The sequence below is a fragment of the Amphibalanus amphitrite genome, unplaced genomic scaffold, assembly GCF_019059575.1.
Source record: "Amphibalanus amphitrite isolate SeventyFive unplaced genomic scaffold, NRLGWU_Aamphi_draft 000328F_arrow, whole genome shotgun sequence".
In the NCBI taxonomy this organism is placed as follows: domain Eukaryota; kingdom Metazoa; phylum Arthropoda; class Thecostraca; order Balanomorpha; family Balanidae; genus Amphibalanus; species Amphibalanus amphitrite.
Window position 1 is genome coordinate 489,807 of NW_024881823.1, and position 15,190 is coordinate 504,996.

Genomic DNA, 15,190 nt, shown 5'->3' on the forward strand with positions numbered 1-15,190 from the left:
GGCAGTGCGTCACACATTCAACAGTCTCCATTTTCCTTCCTCCGTCACTCCCTCTGTCTCTCTGTCTCCGTCCCTCCTCCCCACCTCTCTCCTTGGTGTCATGGCGTCAGGCGGTCCCACCCCCTCTCCTACGTCACACGGGCCCGCTCGCTCGCACCAGCGGAGGCGGCGGACAAGTTCAAGGTCCACCGCCGTGGTTCCACCATGCCGTGGCTCTGAATGTCACAGAGTGGGAGCCTCCCATGAAGTGTGGGACGCCGCCGCCGGCGGTGCCGCCTTCCAGTGTCGTTACGTAGCGTAACAATAGGCAATTACACAGACACAGTCGGTTTAGTCTGTAAATAACGAATAGGTGGGCCCTATTACTGATTAGGGTGTCTCATACCGTACGCTCCCCAGATCTGTTGTCCAGTATTGGCTGTTAATGGCCGTCTGCACCCAAATCGCGTTATCGTTCATATCATGATCGGTAACAAGACTTAGGCCGACGACGAGTGTGTCTATAGGACGGTATTTTTGGATTGAAAGTTGTTATTGGGGAGGGTGGGAGGGGATCGTTTTCCACAGCCTGTCGCTTCGTTTCCACCCTTCCGCACTGTCCGCCGCCTCTGAGCGCGCGCCTTGGACTGCCCGACCTGTTTTGCGGCCTGTGTACTGTGCGTGTCTTATCTCGCCTCGGCCGAAGCCCGGTCCCCTCCCCCTGGACCCGGGTCGTTAACCGCGCCACGACTCGGGTCTCCTCCCACCCCTCTGCCCCTCCCTCCCTCCTCGTGCTGGCCATCCTCCGCTCCCTCTATTCGAGCCCCAAATCAAGCTAATAGGTGGGCCCTATTACTGATTAGGGTGTCTCATACCGTACGCTCCCCAGATCTGTTGTCCAGTATTGGCTGTTAATGGCCGTCTGCACCCAAATCGCGTTATCGTTCATATCATGATCGATAACAAGACGCCAAACTCGCCAACGGAGCAGAATGTACGCGGTTATAGGTATAGGTATCCTGATTGTTGGCAATGCACACGACGTTCGGCATGAACAGTGTTTTGTTCGCAGTGCCATAGCCTGCCGTGTCCGTCTGTCTGCTGTTTGCACTTCCCATCGGCCCGCCGACGCGGCGATTAGTGTTATGAGTTACGTCAGGTCCCCCTTGTCTAGCGTCCGCACACACTGACGAACACTTCCTTCCCCATGTCGCCGACCCCCCCCCCCCCCCTCTCTCCCCTCTCTCTCTCTCTCTCTCTCTCTCTCTCTCTCTCTCTCTCTCTCTCTCTCTCTTTCCTCTCCCTCCCCCTCTCTCTCTCCCTCACTTTCCTCCCCGTCCGACGTCTGACTACGGGACGGACGGGCCCGTCCCACGGTCCCTCTCTTGTTTGTCGGTTTTCTGGGGGTGTAGCTTTATTACCGCAACGGCCGTCCAGAACCAATAGCACCACCGTGGCCACAGACCACCCTCATATCCGCTTTCGCGTTTGACGAGTCTTAGACGGCGATATTTGAAAATGACATGTTTGACTGGCACCGCCATTGCGTCCTTTTTATTGACACCGTCCGAAGCCGTGCTGCTGTCGATATGCATGGACCAGTGGACGTCATGCTGCCGGTGGCCTGGTGCCTGGTGCAAAATAGGGTCGCCAGGTGTCCTTAGGGTGTGTTATTCCCCAGCGACGGCAAAGTTCAAGTCGGCGCGGAGCCAAGCGACTGAAGTCGACGCGGAGCCAAGCGTCTATGTGCGCCTGTTCGGCGATGGCCGCGCTGAGCGGCCGCAGTTCTATGCACACAGCATTGGTTAATGGTTTGCCCATCTCCTTATTCGCTACCGCTTATAATTGCCATTGTTCCATAAATTTGTAATGGGTCAACATGGTTCAGGCATGTGGAAGTGCCTCACCGATACGGTTCAGGCGTACCGGGCGCATAAATGAGCCCACATGGTGCACGCATGTGTGGCTTGGTGCTGCGTCGATATGGTTCACGCATATCTGACGAACAGCGAGTTTGTAATGATCAACATGGTTCAGGCATGTTGAATTGCCTCTCCGATACGGTTCAGGCGTAACTGGCGCATAAATGAGCCCACATGGTTCACGCATTTGTGGCTTGGTGCTGCTTCGATATGGTTCACGCATACCTGACGAACGACGAGTTTTGTAATGGGTCAACATGGTTCAGGCATGTTGAAGTGTCTCACCGATACGGTTCAGGTGGGTTCAGGCGTACCGGGCGCATAAATGAGCCCACATGGTTCACGCATGTGTGGCTTGGTGCTGCGTCGATATGGTTCACGCATACCTGACGAACAGCGAGTTTTTAATGGATCAACATGGTTCAGGCATGTTGAATTGCCTCCCCGATACGGTTCAGGCGTAACTGGCGCATAAATGAGCCCACATGGTGCACGCATGTGTGGCTTGGTGCTGCGTCGATACGTCGATATGGTTCAGACATACCTGGCGAACAGCGAGTTTTACTGTGTCAACATGATTCAGGCATGTTGAATTGCCGCACCAATGCGTGTCAGAATACCGGACGCGTAGATGAGCCCAGATGGTTCAGGCATGTGTGGCTTGTAGCCGCGTCGATATGGTTCATGCATACTTTACGAGCAGCTAATTTAACTGTCAACATGGTTCATGCATGTTGAATCGCCTCACCGATACGGGTCAGAGAACCGGACGCGTAATCCAGCCGCCCACATGATTCAGGCATTTTTGGCTGAGGGCCGCGTAGATATGATTCAGGCATCACGACGAACAACGCATTTAACTGTCAACATGATTCATGCATGTTGAATTGCCGCACCGCTACTGGTCAGGCGTACCGAGCGCCTAAATGAGCCCACATGATTCAGGCATGTGTGGCTGGGGGCCGCGTCGCTATGGTTCATGCATACCTGACGCACAACGGATTTAACTGTGTCAACATGATTCATGCATGTTGAATCGCCGCACCGATGCGTGTTAGAATACCGGGCGCATAAATGGACCCGCATGATTCAGGCATGTTTGGTTGGGAGCTGCGTCGATATGGTTTAGACGTACCTGACGCACGACGGATTTAACTGTCAACATGATTCATGCATGTTGAATCGCCTCATTGATACGGGTCAAAGAACCGGCGTATGTGAGCCCACATGATTCAGGCATGTGTGGCTGGGAGCCATGTAGATATGGTTCAGGCATGCCTGACGAACAACGAATTTAGCTGTGTCAACATGATTCATGCATGTTGCATTGCCGCGCCGATACGTGTCAGAATACCGGGCACATAGATGAGCCCACATGATTCAGGCATGTGTGGCTGGGAGCCGCGTCGATGTGGCCTCACGCCGATATGTTTCAGGCATACCGGTTGCATGAATGAGCCCACGTAATTCAAGCGCGTGTGTCTTCTAGCCGCGTCGGTACGGTTCAGGCATACCTGACGAATAGCGAATTCTAACTGGGTGAACATGATTCATGCATATTTGGCCAATCGATTCTTCACGCCGATAAGGTTCAGGCATACCGGGGTACGGTTCAGGCATACCTGACGAGCAGCAAATTTAACTGGGTCAAACTGGGTCATGCATGTTTGATAGATCAATTTCTCACGCCGATGTGGGTCAGGCAGACTGGGCGCACAAATGAGCTCACGTGATTCGGGCGCGTGTGGCTTGTAAGCCGTGTCGGACGGTTCAGTCATATCTGACGAACAGTGATTGAACTGGGTCAACATGGTTCATGCATGATCAATCGCTTCCTCACGAAAATATGGGCCAGACATTCCGGGCGCTTAAATGGGCGCTGCGCTGCGTCCATTGTCCTCCCTGACTGCGTGAGGGGTTATCCTGTGCAAATAGCTCCCGACCGACTTCGGGAGTCGTGGGTCCCTCCCCAGTGTTATCGGACAAAAGGTCAACCACTTGGCCCCACAGAGGTGACCCCTGCGTCCCTCCCGCGCCTTCCCCTCCCCCTCGTGAACTGGCGGTGGTTTTACACGCCGCGACGCCCGGCGGCGGTGTCACGACGTGACGTAACGGCTCTATTACTGCTGACGGCCGAGTGTTGGCCGCCCGACCGGTGGGCGCGACAGCGGAATGGGTGGGGGAGCCCCGTCCGCGGAAGTACAGCTGTCACTCCCCGGCGACCATCACAGTGACAATGCTTTGATGTGTGCATTTGTTCTGGTGACGTCACCCGGCACCCAACGAATAGCGTCATTGGCTCCATCTTAGTCAGGCGGGGCGCCGCGTCAATATGGTTTTAGGCATACCTGACGAACAGCGAATTTAACTGACAACATGATTCATGCATGTTGAATCGCCGCATCGGTACGGTTCAGGCGTACCGGGCGCATAGATGAGCCCACATGTTTCAGGCATGTGTGACTTGTCGCTGCGTCGATATGGTTCAGGCATATCTGACGAACAGCGACATTTACTCTGTCAACATGAATCAGGCATGTTGCATTGCCGCACCGATACGGTGCAGGCGTACTCGGCGCATAAATGAGCCCACATGGTTCAGGCATGTGTGGCTTGGCGCTGCGACGATATGGTTCAGGCATACCTGACGAACAGCGAGTTTACTGTGTCAACATGATTCATGCACGTTGAATTGTCGCACCGATACGGTGCAGGCGTGCCCGGCGCATAGATGAGCCCACATGGTTCAGGCATGTGTGGCTTGGCGCTGCGTCGATATGGTTCAGGCATATCTGACGAACAGCGAGTTTTATTGTGTCAACATGATTCATGCATGTTGTATTGCCGCACCGATACGGTGCAAGCGTACCCGGCGCATAAATGAGCCCACATGGTTCAGGCATGTGTGGCTTGGCGCTGCATCGATATGGTTCAGGCATATCTGACGAACAGCGAGTTTTACAGTGTCAACATGATTCATGCATGTTGAATTGCCGCACCGATACGGTGCAGGCGTACCCGGCGCATAAATGAGCCCACATGGTTCAGGCATGTGTGGCTTGGCGCTGCGTCGATATGGTTCAGGTATATCTGACGACCAGCGAGTTTTACTGTGTCAACATGATTCATGCATGTTGCATTGCCGCACCGATACGGTGCAGTCGTACCCGGCGCATGAATGAGCCCACATGGTTCAGGCATGTGTGGCTTGGCGCTGCGTCGATATGGTTCAGGCATATCTGACGAACAGCGAGTTTTAATGTGTCAACATGATTCCTGCATGTTGCATTGCCGCACCGCTACGGTGCAGGCGTACCCGGCGCATAATGAGCCCACATGGTTCAGGCATGTGTGGCTTGGCGCTGCATCGATATGGTTCAGGCATATCCGACGAACAGCGAGTTTTACAGTGTCAACATGATTCATGCATGTTGAATTGCCGCACCGATACGGTGCAGGCGTACACGGCGCATAAATGAGCCCACATGGTTCAGGCATGTGTGGCTTGGCGCTGCGTCGATATGGTTCAGGCATATCTGACGAACAGCGAGTTTTACTGTGTCAACATGGTTCATGCATGTTGCACTGCCGCACCGATACGGTGCAGTCGTACCCGACGCATAATGAGCCCACATGGTTCAGGCGTGTGTGACCTGGCGCTGCGTCGATATGGTTCAGGCATATCTGACGAACAGCGACTTTTACTCTGTCAACATGAATCAGGCATGTTGCATTGCCGCACCGATACGGTGCAGGCGTACCCGGCGCATAAATGAGCCCACATGGTTCAGGCATGTGTGGCTTGGCGCTGCGTCGATATGGTTCAAGCATATCTGACGAACAGCGAGTTTTACTGTGTCAACATGATTCATGCATGTTGAATTGCCGCACCGATACGGTGCAGTCGTACCCGGCGCATAAATGAGCCCACATGATTCAGGCATGTGTGGCTTGAAGCTGCGTCGATATGGTTCAGGCATATCTGACGAACAGCGAGTTTTACTCTGTCAACATGAATCAGGCATGTTGCATTGCCGCACCGATACGGTGCAAGCGTACCCGGCTCATAAATGAGCCCACATAGTTCAGGCATGTGTGGCTTGGCGCTGCGTCGATATGGTTCAAGCATATCTGACGTACAGCGAGTTTTACTGCGATATGGGTCAGGCAAACCGGTCGCCAAATGAGCCCGTGTACCCGACGAACAGTGAATTTAACTGGGTCTACATGGTTCATGCATGTTGATTGTTGCTGCTCTGCACCGGTATGGGTCAGGCATACCAGGCGCATTAATGAACCCACACGATTCAGCCATGTGTATAGCAGCGTCGGTACGGTTCTGTCGTACCTGACGAACAGCGAATTTAACTGGGTCAACATGGTTCAGACATGTTGGTTCTCCGCTCTGTGTTACTGTGACATGGACGACGAGCCGGTATATACATTCATACCCAGATGGAGCGGGTGGTATTGTATCAGTTATTCACTATCAATGACTCTGGACACACACATCTGCCATGTGCGTCTCTGCACAACGGTCTATCCCACTGGTATTGATTCGTTCACAGCATCAGCATAATCCACTCGCTTGACTTTTCGGCGAGTCAGCCATGCAGGCAGCAGGCTCCTTATATGACTAGTATCGCTAGCACGCTAGCCTGACTTACCGGCCATGTCCGTCTCCCTTGGTCCCCCTCTGCTGAGCACCAGGTACTCTGTCGCTCCACAAACCTGTCTCCCGGTCTTGTCTACTTTTCCTGCTCGCTCGTTTTACAGCGCTTAGCTCGACGCTCGATTCCCACTCTCTCGCTTTGTCCGTCACTTCTGCGACCGCACGATCGTTTTCCACAGCCTGTCGCTTCGTTTCCACCCTTCCGCACTGTCCGCCGCCTCTGAGCGCGCGCCTTGGACTGCCCGACCTGTTTTGCGGCCTGTGTACTGTGCGTGTCTTATCTCGCCTCGGCCGAAGCCCGGTCCCCTCCCCCTGGACCCGGGTCGTTAACCGCGCCACGACTCGGGTCTCCTCCCACCCCTCTGCCCCTCCCTCCCTCCTCGTGCTGGCCATCCTCCGCTCCCTCTATTCGAGCCCCAAATCAAGCTAATGGCACTGGTCTGCAATGCATCTCAGACATAATGCATGAAGCAAAACATAGCCAGCCGTAAGGCGCTACATGCCAGAGCATTTTTAGGATTACGATACACAAAAATGCAAATGTGAAGTAGCTTACCGGCACGTGAATGCCTTGATTCATAAATAATGAAATAACTAGCCACATTTTGTGATGTCCCCAAACACGCAACTACAAATGGCAGCCTGAAAATATAGCTTAGTGCACGAGAACGTTTCAGCCATGTCAAAACAAGTCACTCGGTATAGTACAGTCGGGAGCAACATGTCACTCGCAGCACATCAGCCTGAACATCATGGAGGAAACATGGGCCCGTTTGTCGTCATTTGTTGATCAGCTATCGGATCTGATACTGGTCAGTCGTGACTGGAGAGACTGGAGAGAGAGACTGGGCCCGTTGGGCCGGCTCCTATCACGGCAGTCGACCGCTTTCTCTCAGTACCGCGCCGGCAGGGCGGGAATGACGTGGCGCGCGCGGCCGGACACCCGCAAAAAGCCACCCGAGCGCCGCCCGCGCGCCGCGCCAGCCTTGGAGCCGCGGTTTGAAGCCGCGTGTGGTGCCGCCGCCGCCGTGCCGCTGCCGCCGCCCACCACCGGTCAGACGGGGTATTAGCGCCCGCCGGCCGCGCTCGCTCCTCCCTCTCTCTCCGCTCAGTGTGGGCCCTCTCTCCGCCGCGCCGGACGGCTGTGGTCCGAGCCACCCCTGGGTGCACGAGACGAGCCCGGCCGAGCGCTGCACGGCCATGGTTCACGTCAGGTCTGTGGCGTGACTGAGCTAGCCGGGTGAGGGGAGGCCGGAAGGGGCGCCAGCCGTGCCAGGTCGGTCACGATTCGACCACACTCGGAGCACCAGCCGTATGCAGGAGGCATGTTTACACACCTAAGGCGCTACTCACGAGCATGCTTTACAGCGTAAACACTTCGCGCTACCACCAAACCGATCCTCCCATCGTGTTAGTGTCAGAAGCATTCGCGATGTCTCATCTCACAATGGCCAGATGACGTCTGCGGTGCATCAGCCGCGGCCCGGCCGGTTACGGGGGACTCGGGGAGCGGCGCGACCGTCGGCGACGGGCATGAGAGGAATAACTGCGGATCACAGAGTGGCCAGTTGCCGCCACCCACTCTCCAAACACGGTGTGTGCCGCGTCACCGCGGCGCCGGGGTGCGCTGGGCTGTCCCAGACAGTTGACCTCGTGTCGGGGAGTCGCCGTCAGGTCCAGAGAGCAACAACGCCCCTCTGCAGAGTAGTGGGGAGACGGTGACCTACCGAGTACTCAAGACGTGTGGCGTCAACTGTACATTAGGTGCCGTAGCACATGACCTTTATGTTCTACCTTTCCTATAGGGCAAGCTTTAACCCTCGCCGGCACAGGCCATTTTGAGTCCTTCGACGGCACAAGGGGGGGGGGTTGGTACGACCCCCCTCGCGTTCGGCCCCTGATCGAGCTAGAGCTTCGCGGAAAAAACGAGCGTGTTGCCCGTCACGAGAGGAAGCCCATGATACCCAAGTTTAAGGTCCTAGGTCATCGGGTGACCTTCCAGGTCAGGTCAATGACCCGAAAACTGGGAAAATCGGGACCTGTTAGAAAGTCGTAAAGTGTGGCTGCTATGTGGTTTTCCGGGGTGCTGATCACGAATATCGTGTTAGTTTTGATCATAGATGATGTCTTTAAGCATTTAGACCAGGTCGGGTCAGGTCAGGTCAGGTCAACCGGTAGGGGCTGTGACGGGTATTCGTAATACGTGTCAACCGCCTCGGACAGCTTCGTAACATGTTACGAAGGCACCAAAACCCCTTCGTAAATGTTCAAATGGTTGCTAAATTCGAATTCAGCTCCAAAAACTAGCCTAGAAACATGTAAAACTCGAAAAAGTGAACCGAGGTCACCCGAGGTCATCAAAGGTCAATGACCTGACCTGACCTTCAGGTGACCTTGACACCCACCCTAATGCATGGGAGCAACATCAAATCACATGTTTGAATGTTTGAAACCACGAAAAGCTTGCAAACGCGCCGCTAATGCGAGCCGACATGCGCCGAACCGCGATTTCGGCCAAACATGGTCACAGAAAAGAGGTCACAGGTCAAAGGTCATTGGGGTCAGGGTCATGAAATTTTCAGGGTAGGTGTAAAATTGACCAATGCGAGGGTACTGAAAGTTTCGTCGCGATCGGCCGCTTTTTACGCGAGTTATTCGCGAAAAACCTTAGGGGGGTTGCATCAACCCTTCCCCCCCTGTGCCGGCGAGGGTTAAAGCTCCCGTGCTCGACAACCTTGCCGTACATACAGGAGTCGCTGCTGACTGTCTCACTGAACAGTGTTCCACCTCCCATTGCTCCATCTCTTCATGGTCATCCGTTTCACTCATGTACCAATCAGGAGTCAGCGGGAGGAGCCGATGACGACATCCTGAACAGACTCTCCAGTGCCGTGATCAGAACTTGGTCACCGTCGAAATGCGAGGCATGACTCGACCGTTAGGTCACAGCGTGCGGTCACGACACTTAGTCATCGGATATTTTGAGGAATGGCGCCATCATGGTTATAGAGAATGTCACCGAATCGGGCCGTTCTGAAACCTATCAGGTATCGCATAACGTTTGATAAATTGCATTAAAATGTGGAGCATTGAGTCTGATTTCTCACCTGAGGCATCGTCAACATGACTTCCATTCTATTGATTTCTGTGTGCATGGATTTCGTTTCCCGTCGGCCCTTATGCATTCTAGCTGCATCTAGGCTCCTTGCATAATCGCGAATGGCATGTTACGCATTACACGGAGGCCTATCCTGACAATATTGTCATGCGGTGCCCATGTAGAGAAATCCGTGACGCGGGCCCATGTCACGGCACCAGCCACGGCTCCCAACTCTCATAGTTTATGCATTCTATTCAATTGAGACGCTCGCTGGAACTGTTCTCCACACAGCAAAGGAGCGATTCTGGGGCGGGATGGGCGGCACCACACCGACAGCGACTGTTACCATCAGCACAAGGCACTAATGCAACGTCTGTATTCCCCGCGAGCCGGCCGAGGCAGCCGTACCTGACATTCTCCATGGACCGGTCCCGCTGTTCCTAAATAGTTTGACTACTCGACCTTCCCAAAATCATGGAGGCTTATGACGGGGCAAGGTTGTAATGCATAACGATGAGGGAATAGATGGAATATCAATCAAAGTCATTTTTCTCCTTCTTTTACTTCAAATCGCCTTACATAACACCCTTGGGCCTTGATACTCTCCTTTCTATCCCCGTTTTGCCTTCTCGCTTTGCAGTTTCAGCTCTCTATCCTACCCCCAGCCTCTCTCTCCTCTCCCTCTCCCTCCCTTCCTCTGCACCGCCCGGGGGCGCGGCTGACAGGAAGTTGCAGCCGGTCGGTCGGTCGGGTCGAGGCGGCGGCTTTCGCGCATGGCCTCGTTCGGTCACCGGTCGGTCGGCTGGTCGGTGTCGGGCCGGGCCCGGTTACATGTTGGTCAGCGACCTCGAGCAAGTTTCACTTGGCCCCGCCTCGCCCGTCTCCGGACGTCAGGAAAGTCCACTTGGCCGGTGAGAGAGGAGAGTTGGCACGCTGACGAGCGAGAGCCGCACACGGTGGGGCAGAGAAGGGAACGAACGGTCTGGAGAGGAAACTCGAGAACGGCTGGTGCAGCAGCAGGTGCATAGCGGTTCACACGAATATCGCAGCGAAATATAATATGAATCATTGAAGCATAAATACGAGGTGTCGACTACTTTTATCCTAATGTTACTTTTATCAAATGCTGTTTATTGTGAACAACACGGCACGGCGCTTGTGAAGACTAATGTCTATCGAACCGCATCCTTGCAAGCATTTCAGATATATTTAGTAAACCAAGGAGGACGTGCACGAAAATCCCTCTTTGACGAGAATTTAGGTACCGTGCTTTAATATTTTTTACAGCTGTAACCATATTCGCTCAAGATAGCTAATAATTGTAAGCCGGCGCGGAGAGTCATTTAGCTTCCCGGATAATCCTGCCGGTGATCCGCCCTCTGATGGCTATACACCGGTCAACTGACCTTGGCAGTCCCAAAACGAACCGGGCCGGCTCCATAAGATGTTTCGGAGCCCTGCAAGTTCCAAGGCCACGTCCACTTTTACCGGTCATCTCATCGAGTCCGCAGATCTGGTCCACCCAGCTCTGAGACATTGATTCTCTCACCAAACACAGCCTCTGTCATTACAGTGTTGCTGACACACGTTGGAAATCCCAGCCACAATCTACGTCATCGCCTAAAGCCACCCAGTTTTGGTCTTGATTTCCACAGCACTGAGCGCAACCCAGTCAACTCCTGTGTGGCTCCTTCAGTACGACACCGTTCCAATCGCCTGCGCCTGTCGGCCGCTGTTCGATCGTCTGACATCGTTCCTCTCTCTTCACAGGACCCGGCTGTCAGACTGACGACGGAAAACAGCTGTCATCAGGAGAGAAGACAGCACGGAGCAACTGCAGTGAGACGTGTCTCTGTGAGGCGAACGGCACGCTCAGCTGCACTCCAACACAGTGTCCACCCGGTACGTGTCCTCGTGCAGAAGCAGAGATCGACCGGGAAAGCCGGTTCGAGTTTTTTAGTTAGCTCTGAGGAATTCGGGATATTGATTGGCAATCACAGTACCTACGACGCGACGCATCAAGGATGATGCGTTGCATTGTTTGAAAATCAATCATTATATTTTTGGCGATAGCTAATTGGAATTAACGTATCTCACCGGAATGGGTTTTTCAAAGATTGACGTAAGCAGCGCTCTTCAGTATCTGATTCCCGTGTCTCATTGTTGCGGTTTTCAGATAGATTTACTACTGGATGCTTATTCTATATGTATTTCATTGCGATTGACATTTAAATGATATTTTTAAGCTGACATTTCTTGCTCGTACGCAAAAAAAAAACACTCAGCCTCCAATAAATAAATGAGCCAGTTATCATGGGTGCCTGCACATGCAAAAACCTTCGCTCTTTTAACCCGCGCCCCGCTGGGCTATTCATCCATACGCGCCTGCCCCCCCCCCCCCCCTGTCTAACTTCCGAACCGATGGTCGTAGAAAGACGGGGAAAACGGCAATCAAAAGCTCTCAACAAGGCGGATCTTAAGAGCCCAAATTTTTTTTGCTTAAGTAGGTCAGAGGTCAGGTCAAGGTCAGGTCAAGGGTACAAGATGCAAGTTTCTACAGTGTCGGCCTTGCACCGCAGTTGCCGAAGAATGGACTGAGACTGATTGCCCAAAACGTGTTCTTACACTACCAACACAATATTCGTTGCATACAATGTCATTCAAAGGTCAAGGTCAAGGTCAAGGTCAAGGTCAGGTCAGGTCAGGTCACCAAAAACAAAATATAGAATAGGGCATGTGCGACACATGTTTTTATGGGTCATTTTACTCATAGAATTCAATAAGCAGACTCAATAAGTGATATGGACCACCTCTGGATGAATTTCAGGTCGAGGTCAGGTCAAGGTCAGGTCAAGTGGGGTCAAATTTTGAAGTTGGTTGTTAAGGCCTGAAAAGGTGTCTATCTGATGCAGTTTTTCACGGCGAATCGAATGGTGCTATTTTTGTTTCCGTACGAGGTCTAGAACTTAAAAAAAAAATCATTTTTCAAAAAAATTTGTGTGTCGTGACGTCACAAAATTTTGAATAACTCCCACATTTTTGAACCGATTCTTCTAAAAATTGGTATGTAGGTGCACACAGACCACTTCTCTGACATATTTTCCGGTTTTTTCGATACACTCAAAATTTTGGATTTTATAATTATTTTTTCCAAAAAAAGTCAGTTTTTTGAAAAAATGTGGGCCAAAATCCAAGATTTTCAAAAAGTCGAGATAGCCATTTGATAGACAAAGTAGAATCACGTATAACCTTTTTTGTTACGTCTTGATTACTTTAAAAATGAAGATGTTAGCGGCGTTTGAAATTTTGCCGTTTTTGAGGCGAAAATGGCGAACATGACGTCACCAAAACGTCAATTTCTCAAAAAAAAATTCCGACGGATTTCGCTCAAATTTTCAGGGAATGTGTCAAATTGATGTATGATAAGGAACTGAAAGTTTGACGTCGCTGGCGTAACGCGTTTAAAAGTTATTGGCGAAAAACGGGAGGGGGGACAGATTCTGCCCCCCCCCCCAGCGGGGCGCGGGTTAACCCTATTAGTGGCAGGCTCCTGGCTACCCCATATTAGTGGCAGGGGGGGCTGTTTACGACCCCCCCTTGATATCTCGAGATCTAACCGGCCGATTTTCAAAATTCAAACGGCATTCAATTTGGCTCAACGAGATCTACATTTCTTTAAAAAAAAAATGTCAATAGGGGGGTAGAGGGGGGTAAAAACGGGCAAATTGCAGATACATTTTGGACTGTTTATCACGGCCAGGTTTCTGAACCAATCTTAACGCAACTTTTGCCGATCGATAGAGAATGAACCAGGAATTCACATGGATCCTAAAAATATGCATTTTCAAAAATCATAGGCGGATACAGATCATTGAGATTGGGGGTACACAAAAAGTATAGTAAATAAGGTTTTTGTTGGTACTGTTTCTAAAAAGGGTGGCAATGGTCTTGTTATGTTACAATTTTCTTAGGAGAGAACGACTAAAATTGTATTGGTCATGCATAGGCGGTGTCAGGGCACCTATGTTGGGAGGTAAAAAATAACCCCCCTTTTTGGACGCCTGGATCCGCCTATTATAGCAAAAACGTGTCAAAAGGGGATGCACAATAACTTTGTATATGTTATCACATGATACCTTTCATTCACTGTTCGTAAAACTGGTACAGCATCGTGATCTTCGCCCAAATGACTCGCTTCACGAATAGGACCCCCAATTCCCATTGCTCTGGAGCCACCCCTGGTAAAGTTATGAACTTGAAATTTTCAGGGAATGTGCCCAATTTAGTTTTAGGAAAAGTCAGAAAATTTCAGCATCGTAGCTTCAGCGGTTTCGGAGATATTCCCGAAAAACATGAGGGGTGGATAAAAACAACCCCCCCCCCCTGCCACTAATAGGGTTAAACCGTGCCCATCATTTGTTGGAATCCGCCCGGTCATGTCAGCGTTATTGCCATACCGACAGTCGCAGTCTCTCGTGTTATTTTCCTGCGTCTAACTGCAGTCTCTTCGCCGCCAGGTTTGTATGTATCGGGGGCGTTCGCCGACGACCCATCCTGTGTGGAGCTGAAGAGCTCCAATGCTGACCCCTGCTGTGTCAGTGTCGTCTGTCCCGATGAGCCCTCTTCTGAGGAGCAGAAAGGCGCTACCGGTGAGTCATGATGGAAACTGATAGATGGTGGGTATGATTGATGGGATAGGTTTGATGTGGGTTTGATGTAAGTACCTATGTACAGCGCATACCTGTAGTTCCGGGATAACACTAAACAATGTTATTGAATTTTTCTCGGCCATGCATATCCTCAGAAGATAGAAAGTATTGATCCTTCTCTCAAACTTTCGTGAAACCATTTGGCATTCGTACATGCAAATTGATAACCGGAAAGGGGCAGATAATATTCAAATATTTCTGACTCACGATAAAGGAAAGCTGCACTTTATTGGTATCATAACTAAGTAGGCTTCCGGGCCAGGTAGTTGCACCTACCAGTACAGGCAGCTGGACAGAGAGCTAGTTTTATAAGATCTGCGAGCCGCTGCTGTTATGTCAGCCAACGACTCAATCTCTGTATCGAAGAGCATGAAAATATGACGTTTAGGAATAGATATTATCCTTGTACTTACTTCTAGTACTAAATATATCAGGTTCAATTCTTAGCTAGTTAGCTCTTAGCGTAAATGAAGCTTAGGTACAGGTCTCGCGGGTTTTAGCGGTAGGTTTTGCACCTAGAAAATTTAGTGTACTTCAGGCTATATCTTCGTCGTCTTAAGCTTTTAACCCTCGCACGACCAGGCCATTTCTCATAACACGAACGACCAGGGGGGGGGGGTTGTTACGACCCCCCCCCCCCCCTTGGCGTTTCGAAACGGAAGGTCGTAGAGCTTAGCGGAAAAAACCAACGGATTGCTCTCAACGAGATCTCGCGATTGGTGGTATATTTTTTGGTCCTAGGTCAACATTTGACCTACTTTTGACCGGTCAAAGGTCAAATTTTCGGAAAAATAGACTTTTTTCAACT

At 51.7% G+C, this 15,190-nt stretch overlaps 1 protein-coding gene across 5 annotated transcripts in view; it reads left to right on the plus strand.

Annotated features, from left to right (window-relative positions):
• Nucleotides 1-15,190, plus strand: part of LOC122388618 — a 55,186-nt gene that overhangs the window by 19,278 nt on the left and 20,718 nt on the right. For all 5 annotated transcript variants that reach the window (XM_043379820.1, XM_043379824.1, XM_043379821.1 and 2 more), the window contains exons 3-4: nucleotides 11,444-11,575; nucleotides 14,191-14,322. In XM_043379820.1, coding sequence (XP_043235755.1) covers nucleotides 11,444-11,575; nucleotides 14,191-14,322 — 264 coding nt within the window. The remainder of the gene's footprint in view (nucleotides 1-11,443; nucleotides 11,576-14,190; nucleotides 14,323-15,190) is intronic.